The sequence below is a fragment of the Chelonoidis abingdonii genome, chromosome 4, assembly GCF_003597395.2.
Source record: "Chelonoidis abingdonii isolate Lonesome George chromosome 4, CheloAbing_2.0, whole genome shotgun sequence".
Classification (NCBI taxonomy): Eukaryota; Metazoa; Chordata; order Testudines; family Testudinidae; genus Chelonoidis; species Chelonoidis abingdonii.
Window position 1 is genome coordinate 27,807,419 of NC_133772.1, and position 25,065 is coordinate 27,832,483.

Below are 25,065 nucleotides of genomic sequence, written 5' to 3' on the forward strand. Positions count from 1 at the left end.
CTTCTGGAATTTCCCCAGTATTCCAAGAGTTATTGAAAATCAACTTTCAATCCAGAAAGTTCCTTGGCAGCTCTTGTAAAACTCTTGGAAACAAGTTTTCCTGGTCTGCTGACATAAAAATGTCTAACTTTAGTAGCTGCTGTTTTGTAGCTGCTCTGTGAGGAGTGATTAATAAGACTGGGTCTTTTCAGCTTGGAAAAGAGACAACTAAGGGGGGATATGATTGAAGTCTATAAAATCATGACTGTTGTGGAGAATGTAAATAAGGAAGTGTTATTTACTTCCTCTCATAATTTCATTTGGTGACCCCTAGTTCTTGTGTTAATAGGCAGCGGGTTTAAAACAAACAAAAGGAAGTATTTCTTCCATACAATGCGTAGTCAACCTGTGGAACTCTTTGCCAGAGGATGTTGTGAAGGCCCAGACTGTAACAGAGTTCGAAAAAGAACTAGATAAATTCATAGAGGATAGGTCCATCAATGGTTATTGGCAGGGATGGTGTCCCTAGCTTCTGTTTGCCAGAAGCTGGGAGTGGGCAGCAGGGACTGGATCACTTGGTGATTACCTGTTCTGTTCATTCCCTCTGGGACCCCTGCAATTGGCTGCTGTCAGAATACAGGATACTGGACTCGATGGACCTTCGGTCTGACGAAGTATGGCCTTTCTTATGTTCTTATTAAGGTCCTCCTGAGTTACTATCAGAATGGAAAGTTTTGCATCATATATTACATGGCTACATAGTTTTTTCCCAATTTCAGACCAGAAATATTTACTGAACACTTCTACTTTGAAGGATTGCAAATTCAGGCAGCTCAGTAATTAAGATGATGTATAGTGCTCAGGTTGCTAGAAGATCAACAGTGTGTTGAAGTGGCTATGGCTAATCACAAGGGATAAAATTGAATTGCAGATTCTGAATGCAACTTTGGTAGCTAAAGTCTATATGCTACAAATCTACAGCATCCCTATTCTGCCAGCTTTATACCTGGACAAGAATGTCCCATTTCCTTTTAAAGTTTAATATGAACAATATTAATTGTGTCAGTTCAGGTCAGCTACACCTGTATTCTTCCTCCGTAATCCCTTGAGGGCACTCTCTCTTTAAGCTCCCAGCTCCTCAGCTGTCATGTATCTTGCATGGAGTCCTGTATTTCTCTCCCTCTTGACCTGGCTGTACACATCCCTCCTACAGTGAGTTCCTCAGCAAGTCTAAGGAGTCCTGCTTTGCATGCTGTTCAGAGGCCAAAAACAGTGTAATTGCCCATAGGTATAAGTTAGCACACAGCTCTTTCTAAGCAAGCATGCTTTTTTTTAATGTGAAAGCATTACATAATAAAAACAATTTAAAAAACCACTACATGCATGCTAATAAGCTTACTAGAGACCACCCCCAATTCAAATAAGGGCTTTGGCAGGTGATGGATCCTTCAAAACCCACCAAAGGGGTTTTCCAAGGTTACAGGTTCATAAAGTTCATTCTTGTCTGGCTCATTGTTTCAAATGGTCCTTTGAAACTCTGACCCTTCCCAAGGTTTGCATTAGTCACGTCTCTCCCCTACAGAAGTTACATACAATTCCACAATAATACTTAAACTTTGTTTTTAATACAGTGGACTTCAAACTCTATTTAAACTGAATTCAGAAAGGGTTTTTAAAGATATTGGAGAAAATTGCCATATCTCAGAGTCACGGTTTAGGGCTGGAAGGGACTACCAGATCATCTGTTCTGATCTCCTGTATATCATAGGCATCCAGCACCCTGCATTAAATTCAACAACTGGAATTAGACCAAAATATTACATTTCCCAGGACACTAGACTATTATGTGCTACAGACAGAGAATAGGAGGCCCTTGCAGTGGCATAGAAATGATTTAATGAGATATACCCAGAAAATCCTGGAAAGTGACCCTCGTCCACACACTGCAGGGGAGGATGAAACCCCCCCCAGGGTCATTGCCAATCTGACCTGGGGGAAAATTACTTCCCAACCCCACAAATGGTGATCAATCAGAGCCTGAGTATGTAAGCAAGAACCAGCTAGCCAAGCACGTGGGAGAGAGACTACTTGGTGCTATCTCAAAGCCTTGGCCCACCCTGCCTCGTGTCCCATCCCCAGTCATAGCCATCCCTGATGGTGATAAAACTCCCAAAATACATTGATGAGGTTGGGGATAACCCTTCGTGAACTCTGCAGGTGCCTAGCTGAAACCATGAAGCACGAGCTGTTAGAAACAAGACACAAACTAAAAGTGAACTCCAGGGCTGTTGAACCCTGCCACCTACTGTCACAAGCAACCCCTTCATACAAGCGCACTCAAAAAATTTGTCAGCTCTTCTAAAACTAATTCGGTTGTTTGCCCCCACAACTTTTTTTTTGTTTGTTTTTTTTTGTGGGGCGGGCGGAGGGGGACAGTTTCAGAATCTCACCTCTCTGATGGTTAGAAATCTTCTAACTTCCAGTCTGAATTTGTTCATGGCCAGTTTATATCCATTTGTTCTTGTGCTACACTGTCCTTGAGCTTACTTAGCTCTTCACCCTCCCTGATGTTTACTCTGGCCCCAAGGTATTTATAGAGAACAGTCATATCTCCTCTCAGCCTTTGTTTTGCTAGACTAAACAAGCCAAGCCCTTCCAGTCTCCTCTTATAAGATAGGCCCTCCAGTCCTCTAATCATCCAATAGCTCTTCTCTGAACCAGTTCCAGATTAATTTAATCTTTCTTGACTATGAGTGATCAGAATTGTACACAGTATTCCAAATGAGGGCTTACCAATGCCTTGTACAATGGCATTAGTATTTCTCCCTCTCTCTCTCCTGGAAATGCCTTGCCTAATATTTGCTAGGATCATATTTGTCTTTTTCATAGCTGGATCACATTGGTGACTCAGTCTTCCTGTGATCGACTCCCACTCCCAGGTCTCTCTTCCTCTGTTACTTCCACCTGATGCAGCGCCAGCTTGTAGCAGAAATTCTTCTTATTAGACTCAAAGTGCATGACTTTGTACTACTGAATTTCATCCCGTTTCTGTCACTTCCATGTTCATGTCATCCACAGTGTCCTGTATAATATTTGATCCTCCTCTATATTGAAGATGCCTCCCAATATTGTGTCATGAGCAGATTTTGTTAGTAGTTCGCAGTGGTTTTTGTCATTGTGTTGGTTCTAGGATATTAGAGGAAGAAGGTGGGTGAGGTAATATCTATTAGACCAACTTCTGTTGGTGAAAGAAACAAGGTTTTGAGCTACAATAGAGTCTTTAGGTCTGGGAAAAGTACCTGTGTAGCTCAAAAGCTTCTCTCTTTCATCAACAGAAGTTGATCCAATAAAAGATATTACCTCACTAACCTTGTGTCTCAAATTTCATTAGCACACTCCTACTTTTTGTGCCAAAGTCATTAATAAAAGTATTGAATAAGATTGGTCCCAAGACTGATCTTTGACGAGTTTCACTAGAAGCCTTCCTTCAGTCTGATACTTCACCTTTCAGTACAACCTGCCTTCTGCCCTTTAGCCAATTCCTTATTGGCCTTACAGTGCTTGTACTGATCCCCATTTTACCTAATTTAACTAATAATTTTCCATGTGGTGCTATGTCTTATGCCTTCTAAAGTCCAAGTATATTCAATCTACTGCATTTCCCTTATCTAAAAAGCAGTTATTGTCTCAAAGAAGGAAATCAGATTAGCCTGGTGTGATCTGCCTGTGATAAACCTATGTTGCATTACACCCCATTTACCTCTATTTAAGTTAATTTATTTCCTTCCTTCACAATTTGTTCTAAAGCCTTGCATACTACTGAGGTCAGACTAACAGGTCTGCAATTGCTCAGATCACTTTTTATTCCTTAAAAATAGAAACAACATTAGCTATTCTCCAGTTGTACAGTACTATCATCAAATAAATAGCGTAATTAAAAATCATTGCTACCAGACTAGCAAACCCATGTGCCAGCTAAAGTTTCATATTATCATCCTTTTTGAAAACTACGGCAAAGTGTTAATTTAGTTTTTGGGTCATACCTAGATCAAAGATAATCTCCTTCCCAGTCAGACTGCATAGTGGCCCAGCCTCATCTTTCCTTATTCTAAAAAAGTCTTATTTATTTTTATTTCCTTGTTGAAAGCTAATTTTGCTTGACTGCTAGCAGTTCCCACTTTATACATGCATTTTCTAATCTCCACTATGTAGTTTTTTTGATCAACTCCTTTTTCCATTCCCTGTTTTACTCCAAATAACCTATTTGTGGAGGTTAGTCATCCATTTCGGTCGAGATCCTTTCCCTGCAAGATTTCCCTGCTTGCTTGGTGTGACCCGTAGTGCCTGGGGCAGCCCCCACTGAAAATACCAAGGTCAGGGCAGGCTGCAAAAGGGAAAGCAGATTCTCCCAAAGACTGGTGGTTAACACTGAAGTTAAACGCTTCAACCAGTCACAAACTGTGTTTCTGATCCCCACACTGGTTATCAAGAAGCACACACCAAAAAAAGGAATCTCACAGCCCCCTTTATTGCATTCCAGTTTCTGACTCCCAATCAACACCTAGGTCCAGTACAGTGAGAATCATAGAATATCAGGGTTGGAACGGACCTCAGGAGGTCATCTAGTCCAACCCCCTGCTCAAAGCAGGACCAATCCCCAACTAAATCATCTCAGCCTTTGTCAAGCCTGACCTTAAAAACCTCTAAGGAAAGAGAATTCACCCATCTCCCTAGGAACCATCCAGTACTCACCACCCTTCCACCGCGGAAAAAGTTTTCTCAATATCAGCCTAACTTCCAACTGCAACTTGAGACCATTACTCCTTGTTCTGTCATCAGCTACCACTGAGAACAGTCTAGATCCATCCTCTTTAGAACCCCCTTTCTGGTAGTTGAAAGCAGCTATCAAATCCCCTCATTCTTCTCTTCTGCAGACTAAACAATCCCAGTTCCCTCAGCCTCTCCTCATAAGTCACGTGCTTCATCCCCCTAATCATTTTTGTTGCCCTCCGCTGGACTCTTTCCAATTTTTCCACATCCTTGTTGTAGTGTGGGGCCCAAAACTGGACACAGTACTCCAGATGAGGCCTCACCAGCGTTGAATAGAGGGGAATGATCACGTCCCTCGATCTGCTGGCAGTGCCCCTACTTATACAGCCCAAAATGCTGTTAACCTTCTTGGCAACAAGAGCACACTGACTCATATCCAACTTCTTGTCCACTGTAATCCATAGGTCCTTTTCTGCAGAACTGCTGCCTAGCCATTCGGTCCCTAGTGTGTAGCAGTTCATGGGATTGTTCCGTCCTAAGTGCAGAACTCTGCACTTGTCCTTGTTGAACCTCATCAGATTTCTTTTGACCCAGTCCTCTAATTTGTCTAGGTCCCTCTATATTCTATCCTTACCCTCCAGCATATCTACTACTACTCCTAGTTTAGTGTCATCTGCAAACTTGCTGAGGGTGCAGTCCACACCATCCTCCAAATCGTTAATGCAGATATTGAGCAAAAATATTGAAGTTATTTTAAAACTATGCTCACATATAAAAAATGTTCTTCTGACCCTAGCCACGTTACCAGGTCATTATAGGTTTGGATGTTACCCAAAATATCACGCTGCCGGCCAATCCTTTACCATTCTAAAACTAAAGGTTTAATATAAAGAAAAAAAAGAGAACAAGAAGAGTTGTTAAATGGTAATGCAGTCACATACATACAAAGACTTCAAAGTCCATATATCAGGTTCTTAGCAGTGTTTGTGAATTTACTAGCTTGAAAATCCCTCTGGAACACATCCACAACTTGGATGAGTCATTCAGTCCTTTGTTCAGAGCTTCAATTTGTAGAAAAGTTACTCCAGAGGTAAGAAGCAGGATTGAAGACAAAATGGAGATGATACAGCTGCCCTTTATAGCCCTTTTGTCATGTGTCTGGTACTTCCTTTGTCTCAAACACAAACTCATAGCACATGGCATTGAAAGGCCTTAGAGTTCTCTCCATAGGCATGTCCCTGCATGCCTTGCTGAGTCATAAGGTATAATCCTTGGCTCCCTTCAATGGGTTCATTGTACAGCTGATGTCCGTTGATGGGCCATCAAGCAGGCCTATCACTGATGGCATTCTGTCTGGGGGTGTCACACAGAGACACAGCACCAGTTTGAAAATATGGATGTACCCTATATATCTGTAACTCCATAATACAAAGATGATACTAACATATAAACAAAGTGATCATACTTTGCAGATCATAACATTTTTACTAACACCTTTTATGACATCTGGTCAGATTCCTTGCAATTTTACAATAATAGGATGAATGATAACATAAAGTGTCCCTCAGATTCCATTACAGCGTCACATTTGGGATGCAAATATCAGATAGTTTTTTTTTTTTGTATAGTTGATTTTAAGAAAGTGCAAGTTTCGTCCACTTTTAAGTTCTTGAGCTCTTCAGTTGTCTTCTTTAATTAATTCCCTTAATCTCCCAAAGTCTGCCCTTTAGAAATAAAAAATCAGAGTTGACCTAGTTTTGATTATCCTTCCTTTTAATTTAAACCAAATCAACTCGTGATCACTCGATCCAAGGTTATTTCCTATGACCAGCTCATCTACGATGTGCTAACTACTTACCAAAACAAGTCTAAAATTGCATCGTCTCTTGTTGGTTACAGTGATGCTAATTCTAATACAAATATTTTACTCCTTTAGTGGTTTTTATTTTACAAATACCGTTTTAATACTAGGTGGCAAGACAACTGGAAAATTGTAGTTGGGAGAGGTGTAGCAGGGGAGGAGAAAGGAAATGGAAACAATCTTCCCTGTACCGCAAAATATTCTTTTGTTTTCAGTGCCTTTTAATCTCTAAGCATTTTACAACAAAATAAAACACCAAAATCTTATCATTTTCTTGTGTGGCTTCCTTGGTATTTCTAATAATCATAAATAATCTGGTGGAATAATTTTCTCCCTTGTAATCCTGAAATGGGGAAAAGTGATTTGATTTAGAATTAGACTTCATAGAGGTTCAGGCTGACAACGTTCTGTTTAACTTGTTTGTTTGTATTGTGGTAGCACCTGGCCCCAGTCCCATTGTAATAGGTACTAAGGTAAAATTGTGCTATGCACTGAATAACTGAACTCTTAAACTACTAGCACATAAAGGTAGCTGTATGTCACAAACAGATTGTGGATGTATCTGCATCCTGTATCTGTTTATACCATGGCTTTCAATTTGTGGCAACTGTCCACTTACATGGACATGTTAAACAGCCAGGTGCACTGAAAAGTTCTAATTCTCTAGCCAGAATGTCTTGTTTTCTGTAGGTTGACTGTCCTATGGATAACTTAGCTTTTAAGTAAATAAATTTAATTAGCCTGTGCATGATTAACTACTACTTTGGCCTAAGTCAGTAGTGGATGAACAGTACATCCTTATGACTGATCCAGAGACATCTGTGAAATGGATTGGTGACCTTAGTCCAGAGCATAGTGGACAAATGTTAATATTTCCCCAAAACACCATTGCATTTAACACACTTGACAATCTCAGCATAGGCCTAGAGACTGTAGTCCTCTTGGTCCTTGGAGTGTTCCTTTCTGATCAGGGTGGCATGCTGGAGAGTGGCGTATAGGAGCTCTGTTTTCTGAGCTATACTAGTACTGCGGGAAGGACTTGTCTGCAAAGCTGCGAATCTAGAAATTGTTCAATTAATTTTTTTAATATAAAATATATGCTGTAACAGTGACCCTCTCACATCTCTAAAGTATTCTGAAGGACCGATACAATAGGTATGTGAGGTTCTGTGCCTCTCACAACTATCTCTGTTCTCCCAAAAAAGTTCTGGAATTCTGAATGATTTGGATCCTAGCTGCCTGAGAATACCTTTCAATTAAAATCAGATGATTGCTATTGCTAACATTCCACAGGTGAGCGTTTTGGAGGCCAGGTGTTACATGGTCTGCCCTGTCAAGAACATCAGCCATAATTTCATCATGGAAATGCTTCATTTTGCAGTGGCTTGAGAAGGTATATTGGGCCAGGGATTGAGTTCCTGAAGAACAGTAGGCAGTATAGCTTGAGGGTCCTGAAAGAGGACAAGAAGCAGGGTTATTGTCTAAATTAGTTCATTTTTTTTTAAGTGGAAAAAAGGAGAAGCACAATTTTTTGTGGAATCTCAAGGATATAAAATGTAACATTTCTAGAGTGAACTGATGCATTGTGAAGGGCTTGATTCAGTCCTCATACTGTCTCTGGATACAGCCTTATTAATTTGTTACAGAACTGCAGAGACAATGGTAAGTTAAAAATTATAATCTTTTTTCTTGTTTCATAAAAATTTCATATCTAATTGCCGTGTGGTGGGAGATGTATAGCTCCCTTGCTGCAAAAGGCTTTTTCTCTCATTTCAGACCCTTCATATTTTGGAAGAGATAACTATTCTTGTGGTGCCCTATTGGCAGAGGGAGATGTTATTCCAAACTGCTGGAGGGAAACCTGCAGTGTATGCAGCTAAAGTATTTAAACATATAGTGACCAAACAGCACATTTGTGAGGTGGAGTGGACTAGTCAGCTACACAGAGAGGCCTGGAAAATATACCCTTCCCTGCAATGTGACTATCTGGAATTCCTCTTTAGCCGCAAGCATTTTGTGATCAGCAGCCAGGAGTGGGTCAGAATCCATGAAGGAATGAACATGATGCTGTCAGCTCACATCTGGCTTACCCTATTATTTCTTCACACAAACACTCTGAAATGTTCAGCTTTCCTGCACCCCACACCTGGCACAGTTGTGGGAAATAACTGACATCCCACTCATACTTTGAAGAAATGATTTTGTGACTCACAGACTGCGTGGTTACCTCTAACTGAAATGGATTAATTTGGAAATAGAAGACTGTTTCCCAAACACATACACTGCGTTCACTGTTTACAGATGGCTCCATAGACCCAGGATGAGTGATTACAGAATGGCAAATTTCTTATTACTGAAAGGAAAACAAGAATGGCCCTAGCAACCATCTTGTGACTTAACTGTTGAAATAATGTTTTACAGCTGTTTATGAATGTTTGAAATGCCATGTTGCCTTTTTGAACTCCACGTGATGGGGGTATGCCAAGGTGCTGTGATACAATCTGTCGTTAGTGGACACATGCTGGAAGCCGGGGCTTATCATGTTTTGCATTGCTTCTTACAGCAGAAATCCTTTCCGTTAATGTAATAAACTGTAAATTTGAGTCTTACATTTATTGGTCTCGGTGGCGGCTTCTGTCTACCCCTGGTTTTCTGTAAGCTCAGTGAATGGAAACCAAGCATTTTGCTGTTGATCCTGATCCACAGCCTGCTCTTGGACTGGTTTCATTAAGAGTCACTCTATGCTTCTCACTGAGAGCCTGCTGCTGGCTCTCATCAGATATTCAAGGGCCAACTGGGAACATCCTGGCTGACCAGGTTGTCATTGAAGCACTGCTGGCTCTGTGTTTAGTGCAGCATCCAGAACTCCCCTCAGTTGTCGTAAAATGGGAATGATGTTGGCAACTAGCTGAGGTGCTGTTCATATCTCTGGTCTTCCAGTACTTGCTCTTCAGCCTCTTAATATGCTTGCTGCACTGGTCACCTGTCTGGAAAGTCTGCAGAGGTGCCAGCTTTTTAGCTATCTGCTAGTATACATGGTCATTCCTGATGCTTTTCCTGAAATACACAATTTACGTTGTCTTGCACCAGAGATTCACCAGAATTTGGCTGTGCTCCTGCAATCATGAAGCAGCTCACTTTGCAAAAAGCTTGATTGGTTTGCCCTCTTGCAAATCCAGGAGCTCTCTGATACTGTGCTTGCAGATTGGTGATTAGAAGAGAATGTGTTAATGCTGACCTGATCTGCTGCTGCACACCAAAGGGTAGAATGGCTTCCATTTTAATAGAATGGATTGCAGATTGTTAGGATAGAGAGGACTACCATGAAGTTGTCGCATGGAATTGTGGGATACTTCTGGTGGACTTCCAGTACCTGAGTCAAGCTGGGTTGCGTCTATACTGCAAAGCAGTAGGGCTCGGATCTTGTGTCCTGGCTTGACCCATGTCTGATTCTTCAGTGCTGCAGGGTCCTGAAACTCTGGGTCTGAGTCCCCAAATAGCACAATTGCAGAGTAGATACAACGTAAGCCAAGCTCAAGGACAGGCTTATGTTGCAGCGTAGACATACCCCTTGTCATTCAGTTTCCCTGTTGGTTTAACAAAGGCAGAGGCTAGAGTGAAAGTCTGTCTAGTGTGGTGCTTATCAACAAGTGTATTAAATTTTAGCAGCTTAATCCAAAAACTGATTACATTTTTATCAATACCATTTTCTTATCTAAATTCTACTAGATACCAATTAGAACTGAAGTTGTGTTTTCCTGTTTTAGGTTTAGTAAAAATCAGCAATGTCCTTTAAAAAAAAGAAAAAAAAAAAGGGGAGGGGGGGCGGAGAGGTCTGGCAAACACAAAGAATAAAAGGGAATTTGTGTGTAATATAAAATGTCCTAGAAGCTTAGTTATAATTACATCCTCTGGTTTTTAAGTAGTGTTATTGTAGCCATGTTGGTCCCCAGGATAGTAGAGAGGCAAGGTGGGTGAGGTAATACCATTTATTGGACCAGCTTCTGTTGATGAGAGAGACAAGCTTTCGAGCCACAAAGAGCTCTTCTTCAGGGCTGGGGAAAGGTACGCAGAGTGTCACTGCTAAATGCAAGGTGTAAGAGATTGTTTAGCATACATAGTTAGCACACATTATGAATTTAAGCTCCCAGGCTCCTCTTTGGAAGAGTTGTACAGGTTTCCTATAAGTAGGAAGGGACCTCACAAAATTGAGTGACTGGGCAAGAAAGTGGCAGATGAAATTCGGAGTTGATAAATGCAAAGTAATGCACACTGAAAAACTAATCCCAACTATACATATAAAATGATGGAGTCTGAATTAGCTGTTGCTGCTCAAGGAGGAGATCTTGGAATCATTGTGGATAGTTCTCTGAAAACATCCCCTCAATGTTCAGCAGCAGTCAAAAAAGCCAATAGAATGTTGGGAATCATTAGGAAAGAGATAAGAGACAAAATATCATGTTGTCTCTATATAAATCCATGGTATGCCCACATCTTGAATAGTGCATGCAGATGTGGTCACCCCATCTCAAAAAGGATATATTGGAATTGGAAAAGGGCAACAAAAATGATTAGGGGTATGGAACAGCTTATATATGAGGAAAGATAAATAAAACTTAGACTTTTCAGCTTAGGAAAGAGACGACTAAGGGGGGAGTATGATGGGGTCTATAAAATCATGACTGGTATGGAGAAAGTAAATAAGGAAGTGTTATTTACTCCTCATAACACAAGAACTAGGGGTTACCAAATGAAATTACTAGACAGCAGGCTTAAAACAAACAAAAGGAAGCATTTCTTCACGCAGTGTGTAGTCAACCTGTGGAACTCTTTGCCAGAGGATGTTGTGAAGGCCAAGACTGTAACAGGGTTCAAAAAAGAACTAGATAAATTCGTGGAGGATAGGTCCATCAATGGCTATTAGCCAGGATGGGCAGGGATGGTGTCCCTAGCCTCTGTTTGCCAGAAGCTGGGAATGGGCGATGGGGAATTGATCACTTGATGATTACCCATTCTATTCATTCCCTCTGGGCACCTGGCCTTGTCCAGTTGGAAGACAGGATACTGGGGCTAGATGGACGTTCCATCTGGCTCAGTATGACTGTTCTTAAGTCAGACACAGATCTGTTCATATCAGTCCTTAAACTCTGCTAGACACTAAAATTCGTGGAGTGAACAGACATTGGATTTATGGCTTATTGCAACAATCTTTAACCCACAAACCCTCTCATTTTGTCCGATGACTGCAGAGATTGTAACAGGCCACTCTACCGTGAACGGTCCCTTAGAGTTTGTGCTAACTACTTACTGTAAACAGTCTGTTCCATCTTGCAGTTAGTTATGTCTCTCGGAGTACCTTTCCCAGACTTGAAGAAGAGCTCTCTTTGGCTTGTCTTTCTCACCAATAGAAGTTGGTCCAATAAAAGATATTACCTCACTGACCTTGATCTTCTGGTTTGGGCATTTCTTGGTAGTTAGTAATTATCTGGGTAATAGCAAGTGCCACACTTCTTTAATTATTGAACCGTTATAATTTGCAGCATAGGAAGCCATCTGCTTCTAACCATTTCTCTTTTCTAGCTAGGTGGAAACAATGGGGTCTGAGAGACATGTTCCCAGAGATCTCTAAAATGTTGTTAATACTGAGTTAGGCTTGACATAGTTTTAATCAGCCATTTAATATGGTGCTTGATTTGGTGATGAGCAGGTTCTGGGATGGGGGTGAGTCTAATAGGAAGCTGGCATCAAACATCTCTAGACTCTGTATAGCATCAGGCATGCTGTCAATGAACAGTAAATAACTACAGACTCCATTTGTCTCTGCAACAAAGTTTCATGTTCCTTTCACAGAGTGTCATATTTTGGCCAACCCCATTTTTAGGGATGAGGAGGGACATTTGTAACTATTCTGAATGTGACCCATTCCTTTAGTTCTGCTTCATGTCCTTTCTCTCCTTTTACAGTTAGCATCTGTAATTTTGAAACAATATGTGGAGACTCACTGGTGTTCCCAGTCAGACAAGTTTAGGCATCCAGAGACCACAGAAAGGGTAAGATTCCTGTTTAATACTGAATTGGTTGCATGTTGCTTGTCTGCTGTAACTGATTTTTATTATTGGGGAAAGTTGAGGTTTCTGGTTGTCTTGTTTTGGGGACCCATACTGAGATCAGACAAGGAATTGGGTGGGGGGGGGAGCGAAGAACTGGGATTGACTGGGCAGGAAGACTCGGAACAAGAAGTGGGGGAAGAGCCTGACTCAGAAAGGCAACCCCACAGAGGAGATTGGGACTGGCTAGGCAAGAAGACTGGGACTGGGCTGAATGGAACGATGACAGGTTGGAAGGAGTGGGGAAGGGGACAGACTTGTGGGGAAGCAGGCAGAAGACTCTGTTCCCACCAAAGCACACTCCCCTCCAGAGACTGGAATGGAACCCACAATTTCTGAATCTTGCCATTCCTCTGCTGTTGACAAATATTTGTCAAACCTAGTGGTAAATTCTCATCTCCCTCTAATGCTGATCCATATGAGGGAGGACAGTCTACTGTTGCTCTCAGCTGCTCCCTTAGCTCAATTTGTGTCAATATGCTGCATGTGGGAGTTCTGTTTTTTAGTTTGCTTTGAAAAAACAAACGAACACCCTAGGAGATAACAGTCTTTTAATAGTTTTTTGTTTAAGGTTGCTAAATCAAGCACATCTAGACTGGGGCTCACTGACAGGGAAATACTAACTGGAAAAATGAAAAGTGTTAGGAATTGGGTTAAATGTGAGCAGAGATCCGGGTATATTCTCCACTAGATTTAGAACTCCTAGGAAAGGCTAGGCTCCTTTTTTATTTGGGATTACTTGGAGCTCTCATGCCTTTCCTTCCCTTTGAAGGATTTTATGAGATTAAAACTGTGTATAAGGAATAAACTAAACTTTAATCACAGCTTTACTTTTGGGAAAGCTTTTATATTTGGGTGTGTTTTATATGGGAAGAATAATACATTTCTACATGTTGTGCTCTGTCTCCTTTATAAATTGAAAGGAATCCAGAGGTGCGTATTTTGAAATCACACTCAGATACTTCCCATAAACCTGATACTAACAACAAAAGAATCTGCTATACGTATCAGAATGTGATAAGCGCTGTTTGAAAACACTGTATTGTTGTATGTGATAAGTGATCTCTCTTGCTAAATATCATTATTCTTTGCAGGCAAAAGTTGCCATAAGGGCGCTGTTACCCAATGGACTGAGAGAATCTATTAGTAAAGTGCGATCAAGTGTTGCCTATGCAGTTTCAGCCATAGCCCACTGGGACTGGCCTGAGGCTTGGCCCCAGCTTTTCAACTTGTTGATGGAGATGCTGGTTAGTGGTGATCTGAATGCAGTGCATGGAGCCATGAGAGTACTTACAGGTATGTGTATATGCATGGCAAGACTTGAGTAGTTGTCCTGTTTTTCCTTGACTTTGGTGGTATTGTGCCACATTCCCACTTCCTGAGTGACGTAAAGAAACTGGAACAGAAGTGGGGTGCCTGTATGCTTCAGGAATTAGCCTCCAGCTCAGTCACTGCTGAACTTCCTTGTTCTGGGGCTGTCATTAAGGCATAGCAAGGGTTCTCAAACTTCATTGCATCATGACCCCCTTCTGACAATGAAAATTACTACATGGACGTAGGAGGGGGGACCAAAACCTGAGCCCTGCTACCCCGGATGGAGGGACCAAAGCCAAAGTCCGAGCCCTGCTGCCCTGGGTTGGGGAAAGCCCAAGGCTTCAGCCCCAGACAGGAGGCTTATAACCTGAGCCTTGCCTCCCAGGGCTGAGGACCTCGGTCTTGGGCTTCGGCACCAGGCCCCAGCAAGTCTAAACCAGCCCTGGCAACCCCATTAAAATGGGGTCCTGACCCACTTTGGGGTCCTGACCCACAGTTTGAGAACTGCCAGCATAGAGGAAAGTATGCTGTGCTAATAGGATACTGCTAGGAAGGAACTTCCGTTATAAGATCCTATTTTTCAGGTGTATACAACTTTAATCTGACATTTCTTCTGTTTGTTCTCACCACCTGATGAGGTTTGTGTTTAACCAGACTTTCCAAATATACTAAAATCTTTTTGAAGAAAGATGGTATTCGTGAACTAAGGGGTTTTTAAAAACTTTTTTGTCACACATCTCACTATTTATACTTTAATTGAGCCATGGATTCCCCCACAGAATTATGCCTTTGGCTTGAATACATTTTGTTTACGAATAAAGTTATACTCTTGGGGGGAGGGATAGGTCAGTGTTTAGAGCATTGGCCCACTAAACCCAGGGTTGTGAGTTCAGTCCTTGAGGGGGCCATTTAGGGATCTGGAGCAAAAAAAATAGGGATTGGCTCTGCTTTGAGCAGGGGGTTGGACTAGATGATCTCCTGAGGTCCCTTCCAACCCTAATATTCTATGATTCTAAAACAATCAGTATCAGATTTTTCTAACAGGTATGAGCATGGGTATATGTGGAGCATTGTAATTTGAAATGCAGTTTCAAGCACTAGATAACTGAGTATCGTTGAAGAAAACCAAATGCAAAAACTGTCAAGGCAACATTAAAATTAAGTTCTACTCTGAAAAGTGATTCTGTGGAAATGATATTATGAAGTGGTCTCTGTTTATGCTGGAGACATGCATGTTGAATGTGCTCACTTTTATAAGCAAAAAGATATTTGTAATTGCCATTTCCACAAATTCACCTCAAAGAGTCCAGTTGTTTGTCCATTATATGTGTTGTCACCAGTAATAAAAATTCTATAGGTGAAAATCTCCCTTCAGCAACCCCAGTGTAGTCTCATTGGTTTCACTGGGTTGAACTGGTGTAATTGATTTGGAACTCAGCAAAGCGTTTTTGTTGATATACAAGACTAAGTGCAGATTCCATTAGTTCTTTTGAGTGGGCTGCCAAGACTAACAGGAGTAAAAAGCTGCAACAAATTTTATCACAAAAGTAAGCAGGTATTTTGAATACATCCAGGAAGCAAATTGGGGAAGGAGATATTTTGTAGTCTTTTTCAGAGTAAAGCTATACTTTATATTTGAGATTTTTAAATTAAAGTTAGAAAAATGGAAAGCCATAGTCCCCACAGCAAGTATGAATGTGGCCTTGTATTTTTCATTACTTTATAACGAGGATCGATAACTTTATTCATTTAATCTAAATTGCAAAAGCTGTTAATTCAGCATTAAAGTTGTACAGTGAAAAGCAGAGCTGGTAGGCACATATGCACTATTCCTGTTTTTCTTGCTACATGAATACTTTAATGTATCCCAGATAAAAACTATGGTAAGCTAGGTTAAGGTGGAGATACCAGTTTACACATCAGTAATTTAAGGTTGAAAATATTTCAGATATGTAATTTCGCCCCAAAACAAGCATTCCCAGTTTAGGAAATTCAGAGTTGTTTAGCTTGAAAGAAATCCCTGCAGTGACACCAAGAAATAATGCCAAAATTATGGTTAGTGCGTAATAGTGTTTGTAGTTCCAGATTAAACTGACTCTTAAAACGCTATTTTTTTCTCCTTTTGTTGCTCATAGTGCCATCACAGAGCAAAGTTTGAAGTAGTTCATTTCCATACTTTAACATGTTTTGATTTCTTTGAGATTAATTACAATATCGCTTTAATATTTTTTACCTTAAATCACTGATATGTACTCGGCCTTAATGCCAGTTTAACAGTTATCTAGGAATTTATTTTTTTAAATGGTTAAAGATGTCGTACATGAATACTAAACAAGAAACCCAAAGATAGTGCTGAGATTTCTAATGACTTCAAGATAAGTAGTATGAACTTTAATTTTATTTTAAATCTGAGTGCCAGATTCACAAGTACGCTCTGGCTTTTTCCTTCAAGAGCAGTTCAATGCAGCCAAAAACTACTGGCTGTTTTCCCCCATTTTCTGACCTCTAATTCTCCTGTGTATGCACACCCTAACTTCCCCTATTTCCCCACATTCCCCCAAGTGTGCACACACCCCAGCTTTCCCTTTCTCCTGGCCCCAAGGGTTTCCCTGCCCATCGCTCTGTTTCATTACTTGTAGAGTTGATCTAGTGGAAAGGGTAGTTTTAAAAACAATTTTGGGGTGATTGGTCATTTTTGCTGCTATTTTTCATATTGGAAAGTTTTTTTGCAACAGAGGCTGCCAAACATTCTTCTATGGAAATCTCTGTAAAGAATTGTAATATCTCTCAATGGCTGCCACTTCCCATCGCCCTCAAAACCAATGAAAACTGGCGGTTATAATGGAAACTATTTAGGAGCCTTAACTCCATTGGATGCTGTTAGTACCTGCTAGGATATTAAAATATTATAAAGACTTGTGCCTAGCACCATGGCATCTAGGTGCTTGTTTACAAAATGTAACAGCACAAATTATATAAATCCAGGGCTGACTGATCATTGGTGTGAAGCCTCACTAGTAATGTCCTGTCTGTCATGTGGCTGATCACTGCTGGATGTAGTACCTCTTGCTGACAAGGGGAGTGTCTATCAGGCTGAAGCAGCTCCATCCTTCGGAGGTTGCTGTACATCTTTCTACCATTGGGGGACCTTCAGCCTTGCAGCAGAGGGAGAAGGCACAAGGCAAGAAATACAGGCTTCTATGGGGTTCTCTCCAGATAGAGACAGTGTAGGCCTGTTTGCACATGCCCTTCCTGCCCCTGGAACATCCATTTTCCACTTGGAAAATATGAGCTACTTCAAAAGGGGATAGGGTGCAGAATGTTATCTGCAGCCTCAGCACTAATTTTGGATACCAGCTGCTACTGTATTAAATAATGGGGAGCATTAATCAAAACTATTGTTGTCAAAAGTGTTAGCTCACATGTTAAATATGTAGACTTTAAGGCCAGAAGGGGCCATCGTGATCATCTAGTCTGACCACCTGCACATTGCAGGCCATAGAACCACACCTTACTCCTATAATAGGCCCATAACATCTGGCTTAGTTACTGAAGTCCTCAAATCTTGATTTAAAGACCTCAAATTACAGAGAATCCATTGTTTATTCCAGTTCAAGCCAGCAAGTGACTTGTGCCCCACACTGCAGAGGAAGGTGAAAAACCCCTAGGGTTACGGAGAATCTGACTTGGAGGGAAATTACTTTTCAACCCCAAATATGGTGATTAGTTAGATCCTGAACATGTGGGCGAGACCCACCAATTAGATACCTGAGAGAGAATTCTATGTAGCAAGGCCTGGTCTACACTAGTCGGGGGGGGGAATCAACCTAAGATGCGCAACTTCAGTTATGAGAACAGCGTAGCTGAAGTCGATGTATCTTAGGTATCATGTCCTCATGGCGCAGTTGACTGCCACCGCTACCCCATCGACTCTGCTTCCACCTCTCGCCATGGTGGAGTACAGGAGTCGACGGCAGAGCGATCAGGGATTGATTTATTGTGTCTACACTAGATACGATAAATTGATCCCCGATAGATCGATCACTACCCGCTGATTGGCAGGTGTATACCCTAAGTCAGAGCCCTCCCCATCTAGTATCCTGTCTCTGGCCAGTGGAGATATTGCCTAATGGCAGTCACCATATGCCATTTTAGGCTACCTCACCATACCATTTCCTCCATAAACTTATCAAGCTCAGTCTTGAAACAGGTTTGTGTTTTTCCCCCCACTACTTCCATTGGAAGGCTATTCCAGAACTTCACTCCTCTGGTGGTTAAAAACTGTTGCCTAATTTCATGTCTAAATTTCTGCCAAGATCATTAATGAAAATGTTAAATAAGATTGGTCCCAAGACTGAGCCTTGGCAGAAATTTACTGTTTACGTTTACTGTTTTTAATTTCCTATGTAAGGGCTAGCTCTGCTTGCCTTTTGGCAGTTCTCACCTTTTCCTTATGCTTTCTGATCTCAAGGGTATGTCTACACTTCCGTTAAAAACCTACAGCTGGCTTGTGCCAGCTTACTCAGACTTGCAGTGCTGCAGCCTAAGCTCTGGGACCCTCCCGCCTCACAGGGTTCTAGAGTCCAGGCTCCCATCTGAACCCAAACAGCTCCTTAGTCTAAGCCTTGTGAGCCTGAGTCAGCTGGCACTAGCCAAGCGTGGGTTTTTAATTGCAATGTAGAAACACCCCCAAGAGAGAGCTTTCCTTGGTGATCCATCCCTTCTTCCATTCCTTGTGGACTTTCTTCTTGCCCTTAATAACCTGCCTGAAATGCTTGTTCATCCAGTTTAGTCTGCAACTTGTCCCTACAAATCCCACCCCTTGCTTGGAATGCAGGCTCCAACTGCAACTTTGATTTAAAGTAATTCCAAGCCTTTTCCACGTTCTTGAAATCAATGAGCCTAGTTGCAGACCTATTTTTTCTTTTTCTTTTTTTTTTTTTTTTTTTTTGTAGGGGGGCATGTGTTGTGGTACTGCTACCCTTATTTCTACGCTGCTGCTGGCGGAAGTGCTGCCTTCAGAGTTAGGCAGCTGGAGAGCGGTGGCTGCTGACTGAGGGCCCAGCTCTGAAGGCAGAGCTGCTGCCAGCAGCAGTGGAGAAGTAAGGATGGCGTGGCATGGTATTACTGCACTTACTTCTGCATTGCTGCCTGCAGAGCTGGGCCCTTGATCAGCAGCCATCACTCTCCAGCCACTGAGCTCTGAAGGCAGCAGCACAGACGGAAGGATGGCGTGGTATGACATTGCGATCCTTACTTCTGGACTGCTGCTGGTGGGGCACTGCCTTCAGAGCTGGGCACCCAACCAACAGCTACCGCTCTTTGGCTGCCCAGGTCTGAAGGCAGCCCAGAAGTAAGGGTGGCTATACCACAACTCCCCCCCCCTTAAATAACCTTGTCACTCCCCTGCAACTCCATTTTGGGTCAGGACCTCTCAATTTGAGAAATGCTGGTCTCCCCTCCTGAAATCTGTATAGTATAGGGTAAAAGTGCACAAGACCAGATTTCACAGGGGCAGACCAGCTTTCATGATCCATGACATGTTTTTCGTGCCTGTGAATTTGGTAGGGCCCTACACATTGGTGTAAATTAAAGTTTAACTAAGAATAAAATCACTTCTATTGTTGAGGCTGAACTGAATTGGAATGTGAACCTGAAAGATAATGCTCAAATGTATGGGGACCCTCCTCTTTACTTGTTTCTCTTTCTAGAGTTTACCCGCGAAGTGACAGACACACAGATGCCACTTGTCGCTCCTGTTATTCTTCCTGAGATGTACAAAATTTTCACAATGGCGGAGGTATGGAAAAGAACTATTTGTCTTCACTGTTAGTGGTACTAAGTAAATGACCATATATTGCAAGGTTAGGGAGGGAGGTGCCTGTTCTGAAGGGTTAAAGAAATGTAGGTGTAGCTAGATGTCATGTGTTTGAAAGTAATTAAATGTGATGATCTTCTGAATGCATTAAGAGGGTATTTCAGATTTGAGATTGTGTTGGATTCTGATATCTGTCTCCTTTTCCTGCAGTTTTGGTTACTACAGTGTCTTTTAGGAGTTTTCAGGTTTACTGTTCATTGTTAGGAAATTAGCTGGTGACTTGTTCAAATTTAGACTGTGCTGAAGAAAGAGAAATCTCTGAAATAAGTGTGTTAAGGATAACATATGAGCATGGTTAATGGTAGCTAGTGATTAAACACACTTTCACTTCTCTGATATCACCAGCATTTCTCTTCTTGTCACACTTGAGACATATTATATGTTTTCTACAAGGTGTATGGTATTCGCACGAGGTCACGTGCAGTAGAGATCTTCACCACATGTGCCCATATGATCTGTAACATGGAGGAGTTGGAGAAGGTAAGTTTGATTTTCAGTTCATGAGTTCATTGTATATTGCAGGAAATGATTCTGAGCAGGTGTAAAATTAACATCTGTTTGGAAACTTAGAATATTAATTCTATACTACTGTAATTTTGGGGGCGAATGTTATATTTCTCTTATATGCAAAGTAGCCAGATCTCTACTTCAAGTTCAAAACTCAATGCAACTGGCTTCTTCACACTTAATTTTAATACCTAAACTAATCAATAGATTTACTTGGAATTTATGAGAAAATATTTTCAGGACACAAATTAAGTGCTGTAGTTTGGGGAAGAAGACACCATATGGTCCATTCTGGAGGTCCTCATCATGGCTGTCACAGTTACTGAGCGAATTGTACCTCTGTCTCTTGATCTCTTCCAGTGCACCCCCTCTTTAGGTTTTGGACCTTGGGCAGTCACCTGGGTCCAAGTGGAATCATTCTGTTCTCCCATAGTTTTTACATGGATCATTACACAAAGTAAAAACTATTTCCCCATGCTAATTTTCCCCCTACTGTTACTCACACCTTCTTGTCAATTGTTCGAAATGGGCCATCCTGATGATCACTACAAAAGATTTTTTTTTCCTGCTGATAGTAGCCCACCTTAATTGATTAGTCTAGTTATAGTTGGTATGGCAACACCCATTTCTTCATGTTCTCTGTGTGTATATATATATCTTCCTACTGTTATTTTCCACTGCATGCATCCGATGAAGTGGGTTTTACCCCACGAAAGCTTGTGTTCAGATAAATTGGTTAGTCTCTAAGGTGCCACAAGTACTCCTTTTTTCTTTTTGCTGATACAGACTAACACGGCTACCGCTCTGAAAACAGTCATACAAGAAATTTCAGCATTCCACCATAGTTATACAGAAACTTTACCTCAGTTACCCAGGTCACTTAAAATAGTCCTATGGTTATTACATATAGTTAATAGATTAATACATAGCCACTCCATGACTGTCACATTGGCTCCACAATTAAGGTTGACTTAAGTTTTGTCCCTAAAGTAGGGTAGGGTTCACTCTCTATGTATGAAGAATAGAGTATAGCATATCACACCCAAAATTTCAGCACTTACTCTTTGAGTACGGAACTAATAACAAGGATGTTGATGACTGCTTTAAGTGTGGAACTTAACTGTCTTACTTATGGAATCACGACTAGTGCCTTTATATTATTGCGTAAGCTTTGATGTCTCTGATTTTTCTTACTCTGTCCAAAATGGAGACTTCAATTTTGTTCCACCTAGCACCATTTACAGTGCAGTCAAAATGCTTTTTATATATTACCCAGAGAAATCAACACAGCAATTCTCATGCCAGCTATTATTACTAAGACAGTTTTTTGAAAAGCTTGTTCTCATTTGCAATTGTTGCTGGCTTCCAGACTGAGAAGCCAATCAGTTTGACAGTCATTGTGAAGCGACACCCCCCGGAAGCTGCATGTGACTCCTAAATGCACAGCACTTGTCATCAGCCTCTGTTTTGTTTTGGGGCAACATAACGGTACGATTTCCATTGCTGTCTGTGAGCTTCAGCTTTTAATAGAGTGTGTGGAAATTTACCAGTTATTGCGAACTGTCCTTTTGTATACTGTTTGTATAGTGCCTAGCACAATGGTGTCCTAGTCCATGACTGAGATGCCCAGGTGCTATGATAATACTAAGACATAGTACTCAGTACTACTTGTATTTGTTGTGACTAGGGTGCAGCCAAAGTCCTGATCTTTCCTGTAGTGCAGCAGTTCACAGAGGCCTTTGTTCAGGCCCTACAGATGCCTGATGGCCCTACATCTGACAGTGGATTTAAGATGGAGGTCTTAAAGGTAAGCACATAGTGTGGTACAGTAATAATTAATACCCATATATATGTTGTCTTAACATTGAGACAGAAAAACAAGACTAATGTCACCCTTGTTGGCATTACACATTTTGAGTTGCAGAGTGCTGTGACTCCAACATCTTGCAAAGTTAACATGAGCCATTTTGTCTGAATGAGTTGTAGATGGACATGATTAGAACCAAGACAGCTCTTTGTTAGCTGCGGATTTGGGTGTGTGTGTGCATGCATGCAGGTGAGGGAGAGCTGTAGCTTGTCTCTATGATGGCAGACAAATAGGTGGTGGGAGCCTAATTTTGGTTGGTTGGTATGTGGTGTATTAATTCTGACTGGGAACGTTTGTTTTTTATTAAGGTGATTTGAATCTTCACAAATGTTTTGTATCTTCACAAATATATGTAGTCTATTGTGACAGCTTTTTGGTTACAGCCAGGACCCTATGTGTTCCATCGTTCCAAGGATGTGATATTCATTTCTTGCTGCAGAATTATGCTACAGAATGTTTTAATTAAAAAAAATCTGGTCCTTACTGTTGCAAAGAGAACAGTGAAATGGTGTTTTCTTCCTGAGTTTGTAGATAGCTTGGATCTAGTACCTTTAAGAAGTCTGACCTGCCTCACTTTTCTCAGTCAGGACCCTGTGGATTCTGTGGTTCATTGTCTGGATAAACTGGCATCTTTCCAAGATGCTGTGGAAGTTGCAATTTTGCTGTTTTGGATGTTGGACATTTTGCGTCTCAGCCCTGCCAGGACCTGCCTGTACCTTTTATTATTTAACCTTTTTATATTGCACTAGTGCCTAAAGTAGGGTAGGGGCCCTCTTCGACTCTCCACATTTCCACACAAGAATGAGCTAACCGGATTACAGTGCATTCTTTCTGCACTGTTTCATAGAGCGAAGCAGATTTGGATAAGGGCGTCAAAGTAAGAATCCAGCTGTAGCTTTAAAGCACGGCGAGAATTAGAAGAGTAGGCTGTGCTGCCTAGAGAACAACACAGAAGCCAAGGCTTGGAGAGCCAAAAGTAGGAGCTGCTGAACCTAACTCAGAGCTCCCTCAGTGGAGAGAAGGTTCTGAGCTGGAGTTCTTGGACAATATTGCAAATGCTGAGCAGCCTGCCTGGAGAACTTAATGAAATACAAGTGTCAATGACTTTAACTTAGTCTCTGAACCTGGGGAGTGTGTGTTCAGAGATGCAAAGGAATGTTACAGAATTTCCACATTCTTATGCCTGGAACCTGTGTGCATTGGCATCATTGTCATAGCTGTCATATAGCAAATGCAGAGGAAATGTGACACTCAGCAGGAGTGCCAACAATTGTGAATCCGGAATATTCTACACAGCTGCTCTTAATTTGTGTAAGGCTCCAATCAAGAAAATACTTATGTTAGAGTGGGGTGGACAAACTTTTTGGCCTGAGGGCCACATCAGGGTTCCGAAACTGTATGGAGGGCTGGGTAGGGAAGGCTGTGCCTCCCCAAACAGCCTGGCCCCCGCCACGTATCCTCCCACTTCCCACCCCAACTGCCCCCTTCAGAACACCCGACCCATCCAGCCACCCCCTGCTCCTCGTCCCCTGACCGCTCAATCCCCTTTCCACCCCCCATCCCCTGTTGTGGCCCGCAGGTCATAGTTTGCCCACCTCAGTGTTAGAACGTTCCTATTCAGGAAGATACTTAAGCACATGCTTAAGTGCCTTTGTGAGCAGGATTGGTTGCCTGAATCGTAGCCTAAAGCACCCATGGTCACCAGTTCAGTTCTAACTAAAGCCTCTGTGCTACTTGTTAAAGCCCAGTGTATTCCATAGCAAGCTGGACCTATGTTCTGTGGCAAATCCCTCTGGTTTATTGTTTTGTTTGAATGATGGTAGCATTTTTAAGCCCTGGTTGAAATTGGAGAACTGTTGTGCTAGATGTTATACAGGTGCATAGTTAGAGAGAGTCCATTCCTTGAAAAGCTTACAGTTTAACTAGGTAAGAGGTGAAGGGTGGGAAAAAGGAAGTACTGGTTTTGATAGTAAATTAAGTTTCTTACCTTCTTTCTCATTTCCTGTCTTTGGTGTCCTACAGATCTTTGTACTGACAACATAGCTGCACTGTAGAAATTTGGGGGAAATGAATGAGAGACCGGAGGCGTTGGTAGCTGACTTGGGGCAGTTATTGATTTTGGCACGTATGGATGTGTGGAGGTGATGTTTGGATTGTGCGTTAAGCACACTACTTTTCTAGTATTACAGATGGGAAACAGACTCAGAGGTGGAAGACTGATTCTTATAGTTGGAGCCATACATTATTGTGTGCCTTCCAGGAGTGATTGATTAATCTCTATTTAAATCATAATAGGCCCTATTTAATTTTCATTATTGCTGTTCCCACAATATTAGGTTTCCACCACAGTTTTGATTCTAATTCGTTTACTTTGCACAGTCCACAATTTTGCATACATTTTTAAGTTTGCAGTACACACTTTTTTCCCGTTAGTACTTCCCACCTTAATTACGGTAGTTTTGGCAATACAGTACACTCTTGGTATAATGCCCTTCACAATAGCGAACCTTGGGTTACACCGAACCCCTCCGTAGGTCTCACCTGGAGTGGGAGGGGGCAGAGAGCTCCTCCAGCCCCAGGTCTGGTGGTGGTGGCAGAGAGTTCTGTGCCCCCGCTGCAGCTGCGAGACTGGAAGAGCTGTTGCACTCCTGCAGCCCCCTTTTGCTATAACAAATCCCTGGGTACACCAAACAAGTAGGTTAGAACCCAGGATTTGTTATCATGAGTGTGTACTGTATTTGTTCAATTTGTCATTCAAAATTGAACAAACTCATCCAATCTC

The 25,065-nt window shown here is 41.7% G+C and overlaps 1 protein-coding gene across 1 annotated transcript in view; it reads left to right on the forward strand.

Moving 5' to 3' along the window:
* IPO9 (importin 9) overlaps nucleotides 1-25,065 on the forward strand; it is a 209,123-nt gene that overhangs the window by 38,337 nt on the left and 145,721 nt on the right. Inside the window, exons 3-7 of the mRNA XM_075064718.1 lie at nucleotides 12,574-12,660; nucleotides 13,812-14,013; nucleotides 19,743-19,831; nucleotides 20,303-20,389; nucleotides 22,104-22,223. Of these exons, the coding sequence (XP_074920819.1) occupies nucleotides 12,574-12,660; nucleotides 13,812-14,013; nucleotides 19,743-19,831; nucleotides 20,303-20,389; nucleotides 22,104-22,223 (585 nt within the window). The remainder of the gene's footprint in view (nucleotides 1-12,573; nucleotides 12,661-13,811; nucleotides 14,014-19,742; nucleotides 19,832-20,302; nucleotides 20,390-22,103; nucleotides 22,224-25,065) is intronic.